At 38.4% G+C, this 18508-nt stretch overlaps 1 protein-coding gene across 8 annotated transcripts in view; it reads left to right on the forward strand.

The window, feature by feature from the left end:
• The window catches only part of LOC107220172 (nephrin), a 155457-nt gene that overhangs the window by 131798 nt on the left and 5151 nt on the right, over window positions 1-18508 (forward strand). For 6 of the 8 annotated variants that reach the window (XR_006905206.1, XM_046744853.1, XM_046744855.1 and 3 more), the window contains exons 8-13: window positions 770-929; window positions 4016-4146; window positions 8718-8877; window positions 9648-9947; window positions 10606-10926; window positions 17694-17930. Coding sequence is in view for 7 of the 8 variants with exons in the window: in XM_046744853.1 (XP_046600809.1) it covers window positions 770-929; window positions 4016-4146; window positions 8718-8877; window positions 9648-9947; window positions 10606-10926; window positions 17694-17930 (1309 nt within the window). In the remaining variant the exon portion in view is untranslated. Of the gene's footprint in view, window positions 1-769; window positions 930-4015; window positions 4147-8717; window positions 8878-9647; window positions 9948-10605; window positions 10927-17138; window positions 17281-17693; window positions 17931-18508 lie in introns of those variants that run through there. The other 2 variants (XM_046744858.1, XM_046744857.1) reach the window with 2 other exon arrangements.

The raw sequence follows: 18508 nt of genomic DNA on the forward strand, positions 1-18508 counted from the left end.
CTCACATTTCACTGTAAAACCAATCGTCGAGTAAAAGCTTTCGCTTTTGGTTACACGACGTGGAGCTCTGTGTGGGCAGTATAGCTGCAAATAGAACGCGACGAGCGGATGGGAAGGGTATGTAGGCAACGCTCTGTAGTTCAGGACTTGAATGGAGATAGTTAAGGGGAGAAATTCCCTGGGGACGCGTAGCATTATCGATAACCAGGAATCAGGTTGTACTTCACCCCCTACCAACACCATGTGTACCTACGTACGTATTGCATACGCGAACACGCATTGTATACGTATATACACGTATATACGAGATACCATTAAAGCACAGTGCGCATATGTTGCAAGAGTTCAGAGATCCGTGTAATTAAAAATCATTTTTTCAAACATCGTACACTATAAACGGCCAAGTTTATCACCCTTGCCAATTTTGTTCTATTTACCATGTTCCATTGTTCTATTTAGATGGAAAATATTTGAAAGTTTACGAGAACTTCGTCCTTTTCCTCTTTCCCTCCGATCTTCTTTCCTCTTGACGTTCCGGTTTCTCTGAATTTGAAACAACAGCTTGGAGACTTTAATATTACCATTTAATCAGAGGCGTGTGTAATCAATCGCTGTTAAATGATTGTAATACGTCAATTTCTATAAGTACAAGCGATGGAAAAAACGAAAAAAAAAATTCTTTGCTTCTGAATCATCGTACAAATTCTTTAAAAATTTTATTCCCGAACACCGAAATAAAAGTTCTTCTATTCTTGTTTCACCGTTGCAGAGGAAACCCTGGGAGGAAGAAACTCGAGAGAATCGAACCGTCAGTTTGCTCAGCTTCCAGCCGAGGGTCGAGGACAATGGAAAAACTATCACTTGCAGGGCCGAGAATCGAAACGTGACCGGTCTACACTTGGAAACTTCCTGGGTTATAAACGTCGAATGTAAGTCCGATAATATCATTATATATATCGACTATATTTTTTTACGCCGTGTATCATTCGTTCCTAAATTCGCGTTTTTCCTATTTTTTATACCTGAAACGTACCTCTAAAATGGTTGAAAACATAGTTTAATGAAAACAAAAGGACTGATTACAGACAGAGAGATGTGGAAGTTTTTTTGCATCGACAGATATTTTCTATTCTTCCATTCCCTCCATATTTTCCCCCGCATTTCTTGCCACTCGGTTTTATTATCCTTATACGTTTTACGAGGATATTGATCCTTTTTATTTCATTTATTGTACCGCGCGGGGTTTTACTCTATTCTTTTTTTTCATTTTTTTTTCCTTCTTTATCTATTCTCCTACTTTTCGCATTGTCATTTTCTTCCATTTTCTTCTTTGGTCGTTTCGTACATATGCGCGCGTATGGGAATGAGAATGAGAGAAAGAGAAGGAGATTGTCTCTTTGATACTTTTGTCGCAAATACGATATCCTCGCTACATATTATTGCACAGTGCAAACATCATTCTACAGGACTTGAACCGATATCCGATACATATCGTACAAGTTTTATTGCCCGTTGAAATTTATCACAAAATTACACCCCTCGATACACGCTGCCTGGCTCTGACACTCACTCTTTTGCATCGTAAACTTTTCCCATTCGTATAACGATTCCTCATATATATATATATATATATACATTTTTTACAGCCTTAGCAAAATATTCGCCAAAGTTACAAGCTTGTATTTCGAGTTGCGATTCGGCAGAAAAAAAAAGAGAATGAATTAATGATTGAATAAAAAACGAACAGTTTGATCACTCTGAATTTTTTTTTTCAACGCCGGCGAAGTTAAACGTGTATAAAATAGGACAAAATCAGCAAACCGAAGAAGGATATTCGAAATGTAAAAACATCGAAAACGAGAACATCATTTTCTCAGACATGTCTTTTATTCTATTTTGTTGGATAAAAAGTTTAAGAATCCAAAGCTTATAAAATCGAACGAAAAGCTTGAAATTGTTTTCCGGATATCGCATCGTTGAAAAATTCACCATCAAGCATTACCAGAAATTTTCTATATTACGGCGTATCAATTGCAGTACGGAAAAAAATTCTAGAAATTTTCAATCGCAAAACTGCAGTTCAGCTTAAAATTCGTAATGATAATAAGCTTGAAAATTAGTTTCTCAATCCGGTTCAAAGTTATACTTTGAAATTCTGACCGAATAATGGTTATAATATAATCATTATCTTTGTTGTTCGGTAACGTCTGTGTTTGTTTTCTCTCTCTCTCTCTCTATTTCTCTTTCTTTGGCTACTCGGAAAATCATTTTCTTCGACGATGCGGAAATACGTGAAAAGCGTATATATTTTTTTTATTCTCAAGAGTGGGTAGCTCGGGGATGAAATACACGGATAAAATAAAAATAAGAAATTGAGGCTCTCCTGCAGCCTCCAGCCTTCTATTCTCTCTCTCTCTCTCTCTCTCTCTCTCTCTCTCTCTCTCTCTCTCTCTCTCTCTCTCTCTCTCTCTCTCTCTCTCTCTCGCTTTACAAATGGAAGTATGGAAGCTGAACAAATTAGGGTTCGGTGAGCCGAGCTTTCTTCTCTCATTCCGGGCTTCTCTCTCCTCTCGCATGTCCGCGCGTAACGGCTCTACACACCCACAAAGACGGTAACAAGTAACAGGGGCGGTAAAAGCCCCCCGAGTAAACCGAGATGACGTCACGGCACGTATTCAATTACCTTGACCATCGCCCTGAGATCCTTCAAATTACAACCCCTTTGAAACTCGACACCGACGCCCTCGTCCCCGACCTCGCCTTACCTTCTCCCCTCCCTCCCTCCTTCCTTCCTTCCTTCCTTCCTTCCTTCCTTTATTTTTCTACCGCCTCCGACGATGAAAAACCGCTCAATAGAGGCTCTGCCGTTTTCAAAATATCGAAAAGGAAACGTGGAAAATGAAAACAATTGGATAAAATAATATGTGATACATTTCTGAAATGAAACTGGGATTCGAATTTTTTACGTAATTTTTTTTGTAACTTTCAGTTTCATTTTCAAATTTCGATGGTTGAGGAAACGAATTAATATTCTTCGTTTTGCGGTAGATTTTGGCTTAACTACGTTCTCGCGTACTTAATTTCGATTTTTCACTCGAAGCATATTTTCATATCGAGACTTTCTGTGCGTTTATTTCCTCAATTTCTTCCGATTCGTTTCATTCCTATCCGAGTTTATATCGGTGAGTTAAAATATACTCGTTTACCAATATTTCCTTCATCTTATAGAAGAGTTATCTTGTGCCTACTCAAGTATAAACAACAATATATATTTGTACGAGAAGCCAAAGATAGAGAGACAGGGAGAAATGGAATAAAAATAACTCGGCGAATAACGGAATAAACGACGTTTTCACCTTCAGGTTCAACGAGGTATCTGAAACGGAAAAATTAAGAATGTTGTATTCATTCGCAAACCTTGTTTACACAGAGATACGTATTTTATAAACTCGAGTTCTGCAGATGCATTTCGTTAAAATTGCTGCTGCTGCTGCTGCTGCAAACATTTTTCTCTCGTCTTAATTTCGCCACTTTTTTTTTCTTTGTAATTTTTAAGTTTCCATCTTTTGCTTCACTTAAAAAAACAACCACCCTCCTTCTTTCTCCTCTTTTTACTCTTCTACTTTTATTTTACGTTACTCTTATTCTCACACTGTGATTTAATTTCTACGTCGCTGCCTAATTTCTATTCCGACGCAGCTGCACTCCGGCGTTTTTATATGATTCCATTTCCTTCTCTTTCTCCCTCCCTCTCTCTCTCTCTCTCTCCCTCTCGTTTCCTTTCTTTATCGCCGTTTTGTCTTTAATTGGTACATTGCCCTGAAAATAATTCGATAATAAAATGCAAAATGGAATAATCGTAAAGAAAATCGTGATTGGTTTAGTGTTTTTTTGCTCATTCCACTTGCGGTCGTGGAATCAGAATTAAAGATAATGAAAAATCCTCGACTTTCTAATTCTAATCACTAACGCAACCCCAACCAAATGTTGTTAATTGAAGGGTCTTGTTTTACAGATCCGCCAATCGTTTCGCTGAGGTTGGGATTAACTTTGAGCCCTGAGGACATCAAGGAAGGGGTTGACGTCTATTTCGAGTGTCACGTCAAGGCGAATCCGCCGTGGAGGAAGCTAACCTGGTATCACAACGTGAGTCAACAATACATACATATACATATAATGTACACACACGCGCACCGCGTGCAATACGTTGTAAAATTATTTACACAGCACTTGTCTATATATCGGCTTGAAATTACTATTTGGCTGTAAATTAAGCAAGAAAATTACAACCCGAGGTAATGATTTTACCGAGTTTTTGGCGAAAACCAAGAATCTCATTTAATTCGTTATTAATGATAAATAGACTTCGAATCAGTCGACATGTTTTCACCGTTCTCTGCTTTGTTATCATACTTTATTTCACATAATATTATATTCTTGCCACATATGTCGAAGAAGAAGTTTATTATCATCTGAAACGAGGGTACAAAACAGAGAATATACATGTACGTATGTATGATAGAACGCGTTGGAAGAAGTTTTATAAGAAGCAGCAGCGGTGAAAGCGTCGGGAAAGAAAGAAAAAATGTATAAAGAAAAAGAAAAAGAATAAGGATCGGCAGATGCTGGGTAAAGAGATTGGCGCTGGTGAAACTTGCGGCTTAAAAATATAATCAGACTTCATTCGACCGAAAAAAATATATCTCTCGTTGTGTATCTTCGTTAGATCTTTTTTTAAAATTTTTTTATTGTTATTATTTTATTTGATTCGTGATTCGTACAAAATTGCAACATTAATTGTTTTACGATAACGTTGAATTTTTCTCAGGTAAAGATTGAATTTCTTGATTACGCGCTAGTTGTATTTTATGTATAATGTATCGCGGTTTTACAAAGACACGACGCACGTACGCGACGTGTTAGCTTTGGCAGGCTTAATTAGGAGTTAACCGCACCCTCAAATACGCCGCGTGTCACAGAACTAACGTCACTTACAATTATACAAACAGCTGGACGAATGTATATAATTATACAGGGTGTCCCATTGAAAGTAAAAAATATCCTCTGGTACATCGAAAACTAAGCATTGAATTGAAAATTCTTTCCAACAAAAGTTGTCGTAGTATATGAAAAAGGACGCGAGGCCCAACTTTTTTCATTCGAAAGGAACCTCCGATTTTTTATTGCATTTTTCTTATCTCTCGTTGAAAAGTCCTTCGTATACTTTTAATGCTCGGTTATCGAAATATTTGAGGATATTTTTTGAAATGGGACACCCTGTATAACATTTGTACGTATACGTAATATTTTCTTTTTACTGCTCTTAAAATTTTTCTTTTCTCTCCCATCTTTCTCATCTTTTTGCGTTTCATCAGGTATACGATTAATTAGTAGGGAAAAATGCGATCAAGAATGCGAAAAATCTATGTTACGAGAATCAAAGAGAAGAAATTTGTATTTATTATTGCTCGATCGAATTGCCGAATCAATTATCGATGCTGCAACTCTGTTACGAAAGAGTTGTTTTGCGTGTACGTGTGTTTCCGTACACACATGCATAGATATATAAATGTAGGATAATATACATGCGCAGGTGTATACGTTTGGTACGGTAGCTAAAGTTGCGTGGCTCAGGTGGAGGAGCAAATTGAACGAGGTGAAAGTTTTCACCTACGGAAAAAGACGTATACGTACCTACTTAACGTATATATCTGTGTATACATACGTAAAACGTATTTACACGGAGATAAAACTTTTGGACAAACGCGCGATGTTGAAAATTATCGAAGAAATAGTCGATCGGTCGTATAGATTTGTTGTTTTTCAGAAATTTTGTTTCTTCTAAATTTTTCTCTCAAAACTTTTTCATTTGCCTGCCGAGTCTGATCAGTATCGGATTTTTCACTCGGCCGATTCCGTAAAACGGAATTTCGCATTGGCTGAAAAAATTCCGTATCCTTGTAAGAATTTATTCCTATCCCGAAGGACAAGAATAAAATGAAAAGAAAATGAAAATCACGAGGTCTCAGTTTCGGGTTCCAGCCCGGATCGTCGGGGACAGTATTTCCAGCAATTAACGAGCCAACTCAATTAAACTAGACTGTAATCCCGGTGTATATAAGGCGCGTTTCAACGCGAGAGAAGAGCGAAGGGGAGGCAAAGGGAGGCAAAGAGAGGCCTAGATGAGCCGAATCGGAGGTCGTCCTCCCTGCGCGGCATAGGTTAAGCCTCGGGTTTATCCCGGTTAAACCCCAACCGGAATTCCCGAGGGAACGGGATTCCCAGTCGCGCAAAACCCCGGACGTACATAACGCACTCGGCACCCGCTTATACGTGGAATTAGTCATAGGCGAAAATACGCCGTGCGAAGGTTGGAAAAAGATGCCGAATTATTTTCATTCAAACTGGGGGGAAAAAATCGGGTGTAACGTTTGCGGTGGAGGAAAAACAAATTTATAAAAAGAACATCGGTCGTCCTTCTTTCTTTCTTTTTATTTTCGTTTCAAATAGCATGAAAATTGTTGAAAAATCTAATTAATATATACGCCAATTTATTTCACTTTACGATCGTTGAAATAGATTTTTTTTTCTTTCATCACTTATTTCAATATTTTCGTTTGTCGATCCTAATAAATATCCCTGGATTTTTATAAATTTAAATACTCAGAATTAGCGTAGCAATAATACAAAAAATAATAGTTTCGACAAATTCGTCTAAAGTGTTCTCATACACGTGAATACATACATACGTACATCCGTATGTGTGTATGTACATATTTTCTCGACTAAATGAAGTTAAGGGACTCCAGCAGCAGCAGCAGCAGCAGCTGATTCAAATCAAGTTAAAGTTTTCGACGGAATTGGAAGGGTATCCAACCTGGTTGGAAAGTAAGGTAGGGGTGGGGGACTAGTTAACCCTTATTTAAGCCAAATACCCCCAAAATCTGATTAGCGGAGAAGCGTGCCGTGAAACCGCGATCGGCATCAGTGACGTTTCTAATATGATAAAGTAACAAATAATTGCATCAGTATGAACGCCAATGGGAATTATTATTTCAGTCTTGAATAGTGAGAATTTTTTCATCTCGCGAAACGCGATCAAAAGAAGAAGAAGAAAAAAACTACAAGTTTATTCTTCCAAGTTTGAAAATTTCGTATCGATGATAACAAATGTAAAAAAATGAAAAACGACAAGTTGTGATACTTTTTTTTTTTTTGTATTTTCGAATATAATTCTGCAAATCGATGAGCGTATTTTACGGTTGAATTATGGGGTGAAAAAATTGTGTCAAGTTGTGGGGAACATAATAAGGGGCAGGGATGAAAATACCCTCGCGTAAATAAATGCAAGATATCAGATTATAAAATCCATTTAATAAATTCCTCCCGACGCGGGGAACCGGTGAATAATTGCTATCACTTATAGCGTCGCGGGGTTTTTGTGAGATACATAAAAGAATAGGAATGAGAAGAAGAAGAAGAAGAAGAAAAAGAAGAAGAAGAAAGGGAGGATGTATTCCCGCAACTCGTCTCTCCTCGAGATTCAAATGGCCTCGTTTTAAATCGATTTAGAATTGTCTTCGCCCCCTCTTCGAATGGTTATGGGAAATGAAACCTGCAGACGATGAAACTGCCGTCGAGATCGTCGTCCTTACGGAGGAAAAACTCGAATAAAAGAAAAATAGAAGAAAAAAAAATAAATAAAATAAAATAAACAAAGAGGAAAATACAAGAAAATCAGATCGAATTGAATTACCTGAAAAAAAATTCACGCGGGTTGAACGCAATTCTGATCATCGCTGTTGATATATAACGCGTACCCAAGATTTACGGGGATGCAAAATAAACAGGTTAAAAGTAAGGAAATCTAATTTTTGCGATCGTCTGACTTCTGTTTCTTTTTTTTTCTCTTTTTTCTATTTCCTTGCTTCCGCAAACGCGTGAAAATTATTCCCGCAGAAAACTGATCCACCAACTAGGGTGGAAGAAAAAATGAAATGCATAGCTATCGTGATTTCCAATTGCGGTTTCATCATTTCTTTTTCTTTTTTTTTTTTTTCATTCCATCTATCTCACATCCGCTGTCTGTCTAGCTCTTTTTCTATTTATTCGTTGTTGTTTTTTTTTTTACCTTCTCTGCGTAGAGTTCTTTTGATCTGAAACACGATCTGCAAGCATCGCTTCGATCATCGCGTTTCATAACGTGACAGAAATTGCTCGAGTTTTGTAGGTTTTTTTTTTTATTCTGTTTTTTTTTAACACACTTTTTTCTCTTTTTTTCGCTGTTCGGTGACTATGACGTTGAAATTGACGTTGACGTTGATGGAGAGAGAAGTTTGACACGTTGTACATACAGCTGATCCAATTTACACTGTATTTTTTTCAATTTCGATGTTTACTTAACATCGTGCATATATATGTATGTAATATTTAAATTAAAAAAAGAGACAAACCGCAGAGTTACTTGAGATTGATAACAAGTGTCTAGAAATTCAAAAAAATAATTTAATACCCTGCCAAAGAACAATAATCCTTAAGCCACGCTACCGGAAAAAAAGGGTGTCGAAATCGGGGCGGAAATTTATTGCACGGAGAGAAAAAATATTTATCGATCCAAACAATCCTGTTTATAATTTTATTTTCTTCTAATCCTTGAATTTACTCTATTTCTGGTTGCTCTTTTTTTTTCTTTTCTTTTTTTTTTTTTTGTAACTCAGAACGAGCTGCTGGTACACAATTCGTCGGCAAAAACGATAATATCGAACCAGAGTCTGGCTCTTCAAACTGTGACAAGGGGCAGCGCCGGTCTTTACATTTGCGCAGCGAGCAACGATCTAGGCGAAACAAGAAGCGAGCCGCTACCCTTCAGAGTGAAATGTAAGTGGAGCTTTTTACTCTATCCATTCTTTTTTTTTTTTTTTTTCTCGTCAGTGTTTTATTGGAAATTTCATGCGAACCCAACCAACGTCCGACCCTCACGATTTTTGATTATTCTCAAAATGTTTTCTACAATTGTCGCAATTCCAAAACGGTACCCCGAAGTTTTTCAGATTTTTTAACCAACTGCTCGATTGTTTATACATATTTGACGTGATTTTGGAAAGGACCTTTTTTAAAAAATTTTATTCCCCTCTTCTCTCCTTACTTTTATCACTCGAATTTCGGATTGTCACAAGGAATTTCTTCCGGCTCGAGGGAAATGAAACGCAAGGAAGAGAAAAAAAAAAAATAAAAAACGCAGGCAGAAAATTCGAGATAAAACGGCTACCGTGACTCTTTTGGAGAATTCGCTATCGCGGCTAGAAAACTTTTGGCCCGGCCAGCGAGTCGTAAAATTTGTCGGTAATAAAGCGAAAACACGTGCTCGGAAAATCATCCAATATCACGAGACATTACATTGCACAAGTTTTATCGTCGGTTGGCGAATTTTTTTTTTTTTTTTATTACATTAATCTAACAAATTTTTATCACGCGCTCTTGACTTAGATCTACCCGACCAATCAAGATTAGAGAGTTTCCCTTCGCGATCTTGGATAAATTTTCAGATTATCATTGTTAAAAATTTACTCCCAACGAATTTCCTTTTCTTTTTTTTTTTGTTTCTTTTTTTTCGCAACACGTAAAATTGCACAAATTCAACTCGGCAGTTACCCCCGTCTGCAAGGACGAAAGGGTGATCGTTGTCGGGGCTTCGAAGGGCGAGTCGTTGGACGTCGTGTGTCGGGTCGAAGCACATCCGCCCGCCCACAGCTTCCGGTGGAAGTTCAACAACAGCGGGGAGACTCTGGAAGTCGTTTCCAGCACCCATCGGGTATCGAACAACGGAGTCAGCAGCACCCTCAGGTACACCCTGAGCAGCGAACGCGATTACGGAACTCTAAGCTGTTGGGCGGACAACGCGGTCGGTTCGCAGACAAAACCGTGCCTCTTCCAACTGGTTGCCGCAGGTGAGTTGTCATATTTGACGAGGTAACGAAACGTCGGAGGTACAGGAATAAATCGTTGTTGGGCAATTTCTGACCGACCATCGAGGAGTCAAATTTGATTTTTTTTTTCTTTTTTTTTTCTTTGTCGTACGTATGTTTGTCAGATTTCAGACAATCCTTAATGCGCAAAGTGCAAGCGCGATTTTTCCTAAGCATGCATCGTTACTGTAACGTTGCTAACTTTGACCTCGTAGAGTTTCGACATTATTTCTACCCTTAGTCTTTATTCAACTTCCATTTGTTGAATCTTGAATTTTCGACGCCGATGTTATTCCCTCACCTTCCGTCTTCGATTTTTCTCTTCTCTTCTCCTTTGTCATAACATTTTTCAGTCGAAATCTTTGGTACGGGAGAAAAAAAAACACCTATCGCGTACAAAGTATTTTTCAACAGCTTTGTTTATTTTTATCAGCTTTCACATCACTCTGTTTTATAAATTCGATACTTTCTCTTCCCGCAAGTTGTTCACCTGACGTTCTCTCTTCTTGTTCTCACGAGTCGTCGTCTTGAATCTCGTTTCCTCTGTTGGGAACAAAAAAAAAATAAAAAAAAAAGAAAAGAAAAGAAAATGAATAAATTGAAACACGGGAATAATTCCGCTTCTCGTGACCTGTTTTAGGAAAACCTTCCCCCGTGAGAAACTGCTCGTTGGCAAATCAGACCTACACGAGCGTTGAGGTGCGTTGTGTGCCAGGATACGACGGCGGTTTGCCACAGCGTTTCGTCCTCGAGGTTTTCCACGGCGACGTTGATTTCTTATCGAGCACCCAACCGCTTTACAACGTTTCGAATCTCGACGAGCCGGTTTTTTCCCTAGCTGGCATCGAGGCGACCGTCGATGCCGGTGTTCACGTTGCCGTTTACGCCGTCAACGCCAAGGGGCGAAGCACCGCCGTCGTACTCAGCGAAGTCACCTTCAGAGACGCTGAGAAACGAACCGGTGAGTTTTTCGACATCTTCGTAATCCAGGTTCTTGGTTGATTTTTTTTTTTTTTCACATCATTTCATAACGTGTGTATTACGTGTAGTCACTGTAACATATGCTCAAGATCTCCACAAAATTTTATCTTTAATTCCGTCTACGCCTGCGATTTTTTCGAATCGAAATTATCGTCGATTTTACGTCTGAATGTCGATCCGAAGATTTATTTATCAGTCTACTTTTTTGTTGTTGGATAGCTGTTTTTCTTTTTTTCTCCTCTCTCTCTTCTCTTCAACTCCTTCGTGCAACCTTCGTGAAAATTATCGCGTTTGACCCAGAAACGCGGATTTTTTTGCATGTGCTTTTCGTTTTCTTTTTCTTTTTTTTTTTTCTTTTTTTATTAGCGTTGGTTTCTCGTGTTTATTTTATTTCATTATTTTTCTTTTTCTTTCGGCATTGTAAGTCTGGCGGGCGGACAGTTGATAAACGATAATAATAATCCCCGACAATAGTACACGCGAGGTTAGCGAATTCACTCCTGAAATAAGGCGCGCAATCTTATACATTAATTAGTCTAACAGTCTCAAGGGTAACAAAAGGGGGGAGAACCTCAATTTTCATTCGGTCAGTAATTTTCAAAAAATATTAGAACAAAAATGAAAAATGAGATAAACGAGGAAGAGAAGCGTTTGTTGGTGTCACTTGTGAGATTGGCAAATAATGAAAATTACTTTTAGACAATACTACCGTTAGACAACGAATCTTGGTCAAGGACTAGCCCTTTTTATTTGTTTTCTTTCGTTTCACTTTGTCATTTCTTCTCGTTATTGTTATTCATATTTTTTCATATTCATAGTTGTTTGCTTTTTTTATTTACCTCTTCTTTCCTCTTTTTCTTAATACTACTATTCAGTTTACTTGAATACCGGACTCGGGATTCCACGAAAACTCGAGACTTCTTTTTACTTATTCATGTTATTCAATTATTCTCGGGCTATAAATGTATACAATATATTTATGTATATTTGTTGTAGAAACATTATCATAACCTTTACGGTATACCTGAACGATTTACATAACGTGTATGTATACCTAGCTGCCACCCGTAATACAGTATTTTACACCGAATAAAAATTTATCAATAATTTATATGTCCATCGCGCACCTCTTGCGGAGGGGGGGGGGGGGGAGGAGATTTTTGTCTCTTTATTCTCGTTCGCGAGACTTTGTGGTACAAGTAAAAACAAACTTGAGGTAAAGAACAAAAAACAAAAAATAAAAATGAATGAAAAGGGATGCCGAAGAACAAGAAGAACAAAAAACAACTCTAACGATACATATTGTATGATGACAAAAAAAAGAAAAGCGCACGTCTGGTTTTACTGTCCAGAAAAGAAACGCCCGATATTTTTTCTCATACTTTTCTTCCTCTCATTTTTCTTTGAACTTGTGTGACTCGCCCGGTTTCGACTTTGCTCTGAAACCTCATACTTTGTACCTTGCCTCCGTTTTCCAGCTGCTTCATAAACTGTGAGCTATATATATATATATAAGTCAGAACAGTCGGGTCTTAATTCAACAAAACAACTTCACCAACGCGGGGGAAACTTTTAATTAGCGCGTGCGGCTCTCTCACTCTTTCTCTCTCTCTCTCTCTCTCTTTCTCTCTTTACGCGAATATCTCTCTCGTTTCCAGAAAACGGTGAAAACGGTGTATAATTGCAAAATCTAAAAGTCCCCCTGCAATTTGACCGTGAATTGGAATTTTCGCCAAGACAGCGCGTGTAGAAAAAGGAAAAATAGATTGGAGTGAGATAAAATAGAAGGACTGAAAAAATGAAGAACAGCGTTTCTTCTTCTCCTTTACCTTTTTTTCACCCTTAGAATAAAGAATTCGCGATCTGCGAAGATCGAAGTTTATTTAACGAACGGCATCGATTTTTCAAACAGTTCGTCGAACAATATTTTAGCTCAAAACGTTTAAAGCGCTAAATAAGAAAACGAAACAAAATCACACCGTAATAAAATATAATAATAAGAATTGAAAAAAAAAAAAATAATATAATAAGAATTGAAAAACAAATAAATCAGCCAACCGAATTAAAGTACCAAAAAATTGAAATTGTCACAAGGTCTTCTCTCTTTTGTGAATTCTCGTAGCAGGAATGTATACGCAGAGGGTTGCGTAACTTGCCTTTCCTCCTGTACAAGCAATCGAATATCAATGCACAGAAAAAGGCAGCGGACACGAGTAAACAGACAGGAAAGACGTGGGCTTATACACGTCCGTGTAATACACTCGTGATTCGAGAGAGGCTGAGTGAGGTTGTCGTTGATCGATGTTGGCTATCATTCCGCGTTAGATCCGCCAGGTTCTCCCCTCCTCGATTGGTAAAGTGACAAAAAATTACGACGCCGCCAATAAATCGGGTTTCTAACCTTTACGATCGCTGCTCTCTTCCTATTTTATCCCCCTTCATCCCCTGGGCGAAGAGAATCACGCGTCAACCGTGATAATAAAATTTCCGAGTGACTCTGCTGCAGGGTTTTCTCTTCGGATAAAAATACTTGCCACGATTTTCCCAACTCTCTTCATCCTCCTCTGCCCACTCATAATGCAGCTGTACCTGCACTTTATCTACCTCTCGTCGTATTACCCGCCGTAACTTTTGACTCCGCCCTGTCGTAAAAATGACATTTTTGATCTTCATTTTTTCATATCGCTGCGATTCTTTTGGATATTGTATATTTTAGTAAAATATATCGAGCCGATGGCAAAGAAATTATTTATGGTAGGATATTTTACTTTAAATTTTCAATAAGCAAAATTTTACTCCACACCCTATTTTTTTTCACCCTCTATATTTATCACTTCCTTTTCGTCGTTTTCCTTCGATATAACAAACCGCAGTACTGTATAAATTTCAGCGCAAGGAGAACGAAAATTTTCTCTTTGATCCTCTGCAAATAACATATTCGTACAACGTTAAAACAATGTTAGAGAAACCCCTGAAAAACACCTTTGAAAAGGTAATTTGCACAAAAATTTCGAAGCCCTTGAAAAGCTCGAATATATTATGCTTCGCGTACGGTTTATATATGTATAAATTTTTTATGCTTGCATCTATATCGCGTGATATATTATTTCGCACATATGTACAATATATATCGTATGCGGATGTAATTTTATTTTAACCAGCCACTCACAGATTAGCCACAACTTTTTCGCGTATTATTTTTTCACCGGGGTAATTTTCCTCGGTTTCCTTTTCCACTTTCCTCCAAAGTCCTTTTCGCATATCATCTTTTCACAAGAGGCATTTTTTTTTTCTCTATTTAGATCCCTTTTTTACTTCCCTGCAACGTGAAGAATATTTTTCTTTCTATCGTATTGTTTTTTTTTTCCCTTAGGATCCGTTCATTCACTCTAATCAAAGTGAGACGCTTTTTTCCGTTCGCAAGGAATATAAACTTGTCGAGACGAACTTCGGTATTACGGATTCATAAAAATTCGAAACGCTCGGTTTTCGTAAAATAATTTACCCCATCATCATCCCCTGTGATATTTCGCACGTCTAACGTAATCAGCCATGCAGACAACCCGCAAAATTATAATCCATATTGCTAGAGTTACACGAATTCGTAACGAAGGCGAAACCCTGGAGGCGGTTCGAGTTTTGGGCGGCAGGGGTTGAATAATTTCAGGCTTAAGACGAGGTTAGGTTAGGATCTACAAGGTTATACAGGTACCTTCTCTATACCTGTAACATTTTCAACCCCATCCCTTACACGTACACGGGGAAACTCGAATTAAGGGAAGGCGCAGGGCTGCCGGGGTTTTCGTTTTATAAACGACGCAATGAAGGAAACGAGATAACGGCTTTTAATCTCCCTTTCTCATTTCCCTCGTTTTACCCATCGATCAATTCCAGGGGTAGGTACACATTTATTTATCCCTGCGTAGAACATATCCAAATCGACGAACGAAATGGTTAAACACAAAATTTAGGATCAATTGTGCGAACGTATAGGAAGAACAAAAATTGAAACTAAAAACGGTGGAAAACCAACCCATCGTTTTAAGGGTCTGAAGGTTACTGAAATATTCTCAAGATTTCTGTTCTTCGTTTGAAATATTTCCAGACCAGTTCCATTTTTTTTTTTTTTTTTTTTTTTTTTATGAACTTGACGATGAAACCGGTCTAGAAACGTTCCAAGTCAGAAATCGAAGCGCAGAGAAAAGAAGTTGTTCGTTTTTGACAAGTTGAATAAAAAATTCGAAAAAATACAGAGTACAGTATCAGAGTTGGGATAATTGCAGAAAAATTTGACGAAGAAAATGAAATATGGCGAGGATCAGACGTTCGTTGGGTTCGCATGGAATTCCCATTGCATGCATATTATACGTGTATACGCGAGTAAATAATACCAGTCGGACAATTTCAAGGCGAGACAATTGGGCAATCCTCTGATAAGCGCTTGTTACTCCGCATCCCACGGCTATTACAGACGTAAACGACAGAGACGCAGAGACGTCGTATACTCGAGTGAGCGGGACAGCGGCGCTCTTCCCAAACCGGATATCACCTCGTGCATATTCATGTGTTATATACGTATGCGTACAACGTTTGTTACCGTAATTAACTAAAGTCGTTAACCACAATCTATTCGTCATTTCCATTTCACAGAATTATGAATTTCAGATATTCAAGAATCATTTGAAAGAGCTTCCGGTTGCTTTGGGGTGGTCCGTTATTTCAGTTTCTTAATTTGTCAGCTTTTTTTAACCGGTTTACTCTTACGTGGTTGTTTGTTTGTTTGTTTGTTTTTTTTTTCTTGGAAAATGAAATTTCGATTTCCTTCAAGTTCGCGTTTTACAAAAGTGCCACACGCCATTTTTGGGGAACAGCAAAAAGGAACGTGGAAATGAAACGAGAAGTTATACCGTGTACTCTTCATAACTTCCCGCTCCCGAGGCGCTACACGAAGAGATAAGGCGAGAAACGGGAGAATTATCATCTTGCAGATATAGAGACGTTAAAAAAGGGTATTTTAAGCAAAGTAGTTCACCGTTCAGACTGAATTAACGAAAGATATTTATCTTGGGAGCGCAATTATACGCCCGGAATAACTCCGAGAGAGAATGAGAGAAAGAGAGAGGGTGGCGCGTACCGTGAATGTAAATCACGGTCTTCAACCCTCGACTTTCAGACTCGGTTTATTCCTACGTATTTGTTCGTACGGATGATACTCGATCCCGTTCGAACGCCAAATTCAATTCTCCCACTCTTTGTAAACCCAAATCAATTTCTTCGTTTATTTATTACTCCAAAGTAACGAACAACAATAACGTCAAAACGCGAATAATGAAATTGAAAATAACCATGAAGAACCTGTGAAAAAAAAAAAAAATTATTCAGTCGTGAAAAGAAACTTTGCAATGTAAAAATAAATAAACAAGGATTGTATATTATGGTTGTATACCAAATGCGTGTGTGCAGTAATTTAACCGAGGCTTTTCTTCTCTTCCTCACGTGTAAAACTGGCGGAACTGAGGGAAAAGAGGAGAAAATAGAAGGATAAGGAGAAGAAACAGGGTATCCAATTTCATGGTTAGTGTAATACTCGTCGTCGCCGAAAGGAGGAACCGTTTTATTAGACGATCCTTGCAGCACCCGTCGTTGTATTATAAAGATAAGACCTCTTTATATTATCGGGGTACCGGATGACATGCGGGGGAAAGAGAAAGGGGGAAGAAAAAAGGGAAGAAAAAAAAAAAGTACAAAATAAACGTTTGCAAGATTTTGCGACGAGGAACGAAGTTCGAAGATTAGTTGTCAGCCTCTATTTTTTCTCTTCCTGATTAAGTAATTTATGATTACGAAATACGAAATAGGTGCTACCTTAAAAAAAAGAAATTCTGCTGTACCCTGTGAAGTGATTTTTATTTTTGGGTTTTTTTTTTTTTGTTAATTAAATAAAAATAGAAATCATTCGTCAACCTGTCCTGTTCATTGTTTTCTTTTTCATTTCGCAAAATATTGTCAAATCATCATGCAGAAAATTAATTAAATACCATAAAAGAATAAGATCGTTGATTTTTACGGAACACGTGATTTTTTGAGGAAAAGAGAAGCGAGAAACATTTTCATTCGAATTTCTCATCATCTCTTATATTTCTTATCCGTTGTTTCTTCTGATTTACGGTAGACTTGTTATTTAACCCATAGCTACCAACCTGAACAAACATACTTTCCGGCTGCGGTTTCCTGTACGAAAACCTTAAGTGGATTGCTCAACGTTGTGCACACCCACCCTCACATTCTGGGTGAGGTGCAGCACAATGGTAGAACATAAAGAGAGAGAGAGACGACGTCGGGGCAAGAAATAGTTTCGTTAATCATCCAACTGGAAAAAGCATCGACAGCGCAACATCTCTAATCCTCTTCTTTTCACTCATTTCTCTATAAACGTCTCTTCTTCCTAAAATTACATAATGTACCTTGGAAAGTCCAGTTTTCGTTCGAATAATTTTGCCACGTATACTAAGATTGAAGATTAAATTTATACAGCAATTCATATCCAAATTTTAATTCCAATTAATACGTCCATTTCGAATTTGGATCCAAAGTTGAGGAGATAGAAGAAGAACCCCGAAACCATATTTCTCGACAGTAAAAACTTCCAACCGAACAGTTTGCTCCCTAATTCACCGATCGCTTCGCTCCTTCGTTCATTCGTCGGCCAATCGATTCGCTCGATATTCTTCTATCTTCCGTTCGCAGGTCAGCATTCCGGTATGGCGATGTCACCGTTGATAGGAGTGGCAGTGGGAGCGGCGGTTACTCTGGGATCAGTCGTCTTAGTCGTGATGATAAGAGCACGTCGAGAGCGGGTCTCGAAGACCCGGAATCACGAGAAAACAACGGAAATAAACGACGTTCCAAACTCCCAGCAGTACCCTCTGCAAAACATTCAAACGACCATCGAGACCGACCCTGATGTTATTCCAAATAAATTTGGTGAGTTGTTTCCATTCTCCTTACATTATATTCTTCGCTGTCTTCGTTGTCTTCGTATTCATCGTCTTGGGTACACATCTTTCCTCATTCCTCATTCGTCATCTTCGTCGTTCTTGTATCGAATCTCAACTCGGTCTCCTTTCTCTTCACCTTGGAATCGGAAGTCAACTTCATTTTTTACAGTTTCTTTTCCATCCCAACGCGATCCTCACCGTTATCTTTCTTCGTTTCTTCTCCCTTCGCGTCAAACATCACCTTGACAATTAGTGAATACTTTCATCCTCGTCCCGATCTCATCTCTTCCCCATCTTCCGTACACCCTTTTAAATAAAAGCAGGCGGTCAAAGGTAGTCAGGGACCTTGATTCGAGGTCAAGATAAGCCGCCAAAAGTGTCAGGATAACGATGAAGATGGTTAAAAAGCCACCGTTTACCGGGTAAGCCAAAGCGTAAATCAAGGTTCACGAGCGGTACCTTATATTCAACCACACCATATTCCCCCCTAAGTGTAATCTTCATAATCCTTATCTCCGTCCTCTGATCCTCATCGTGTCCCCTCCTTCTTTCATCGCGTTCACC

Source organism: Neodiprion lecontei, chromosome 7 (genome assembly GCF_021901455.1).
Source record: "Neodiprion lecontei isolate iyNeoLeco1 chromosome 7, iyNeoLeco1.1, whole genome shotgun sequence".
Lineage (NCBI taxonomy): Eukaryota > Metazoa > Arthropoda > Insecta > Hymenoptera > Diprionidae > Neodiprion > Neodiprion lecontei.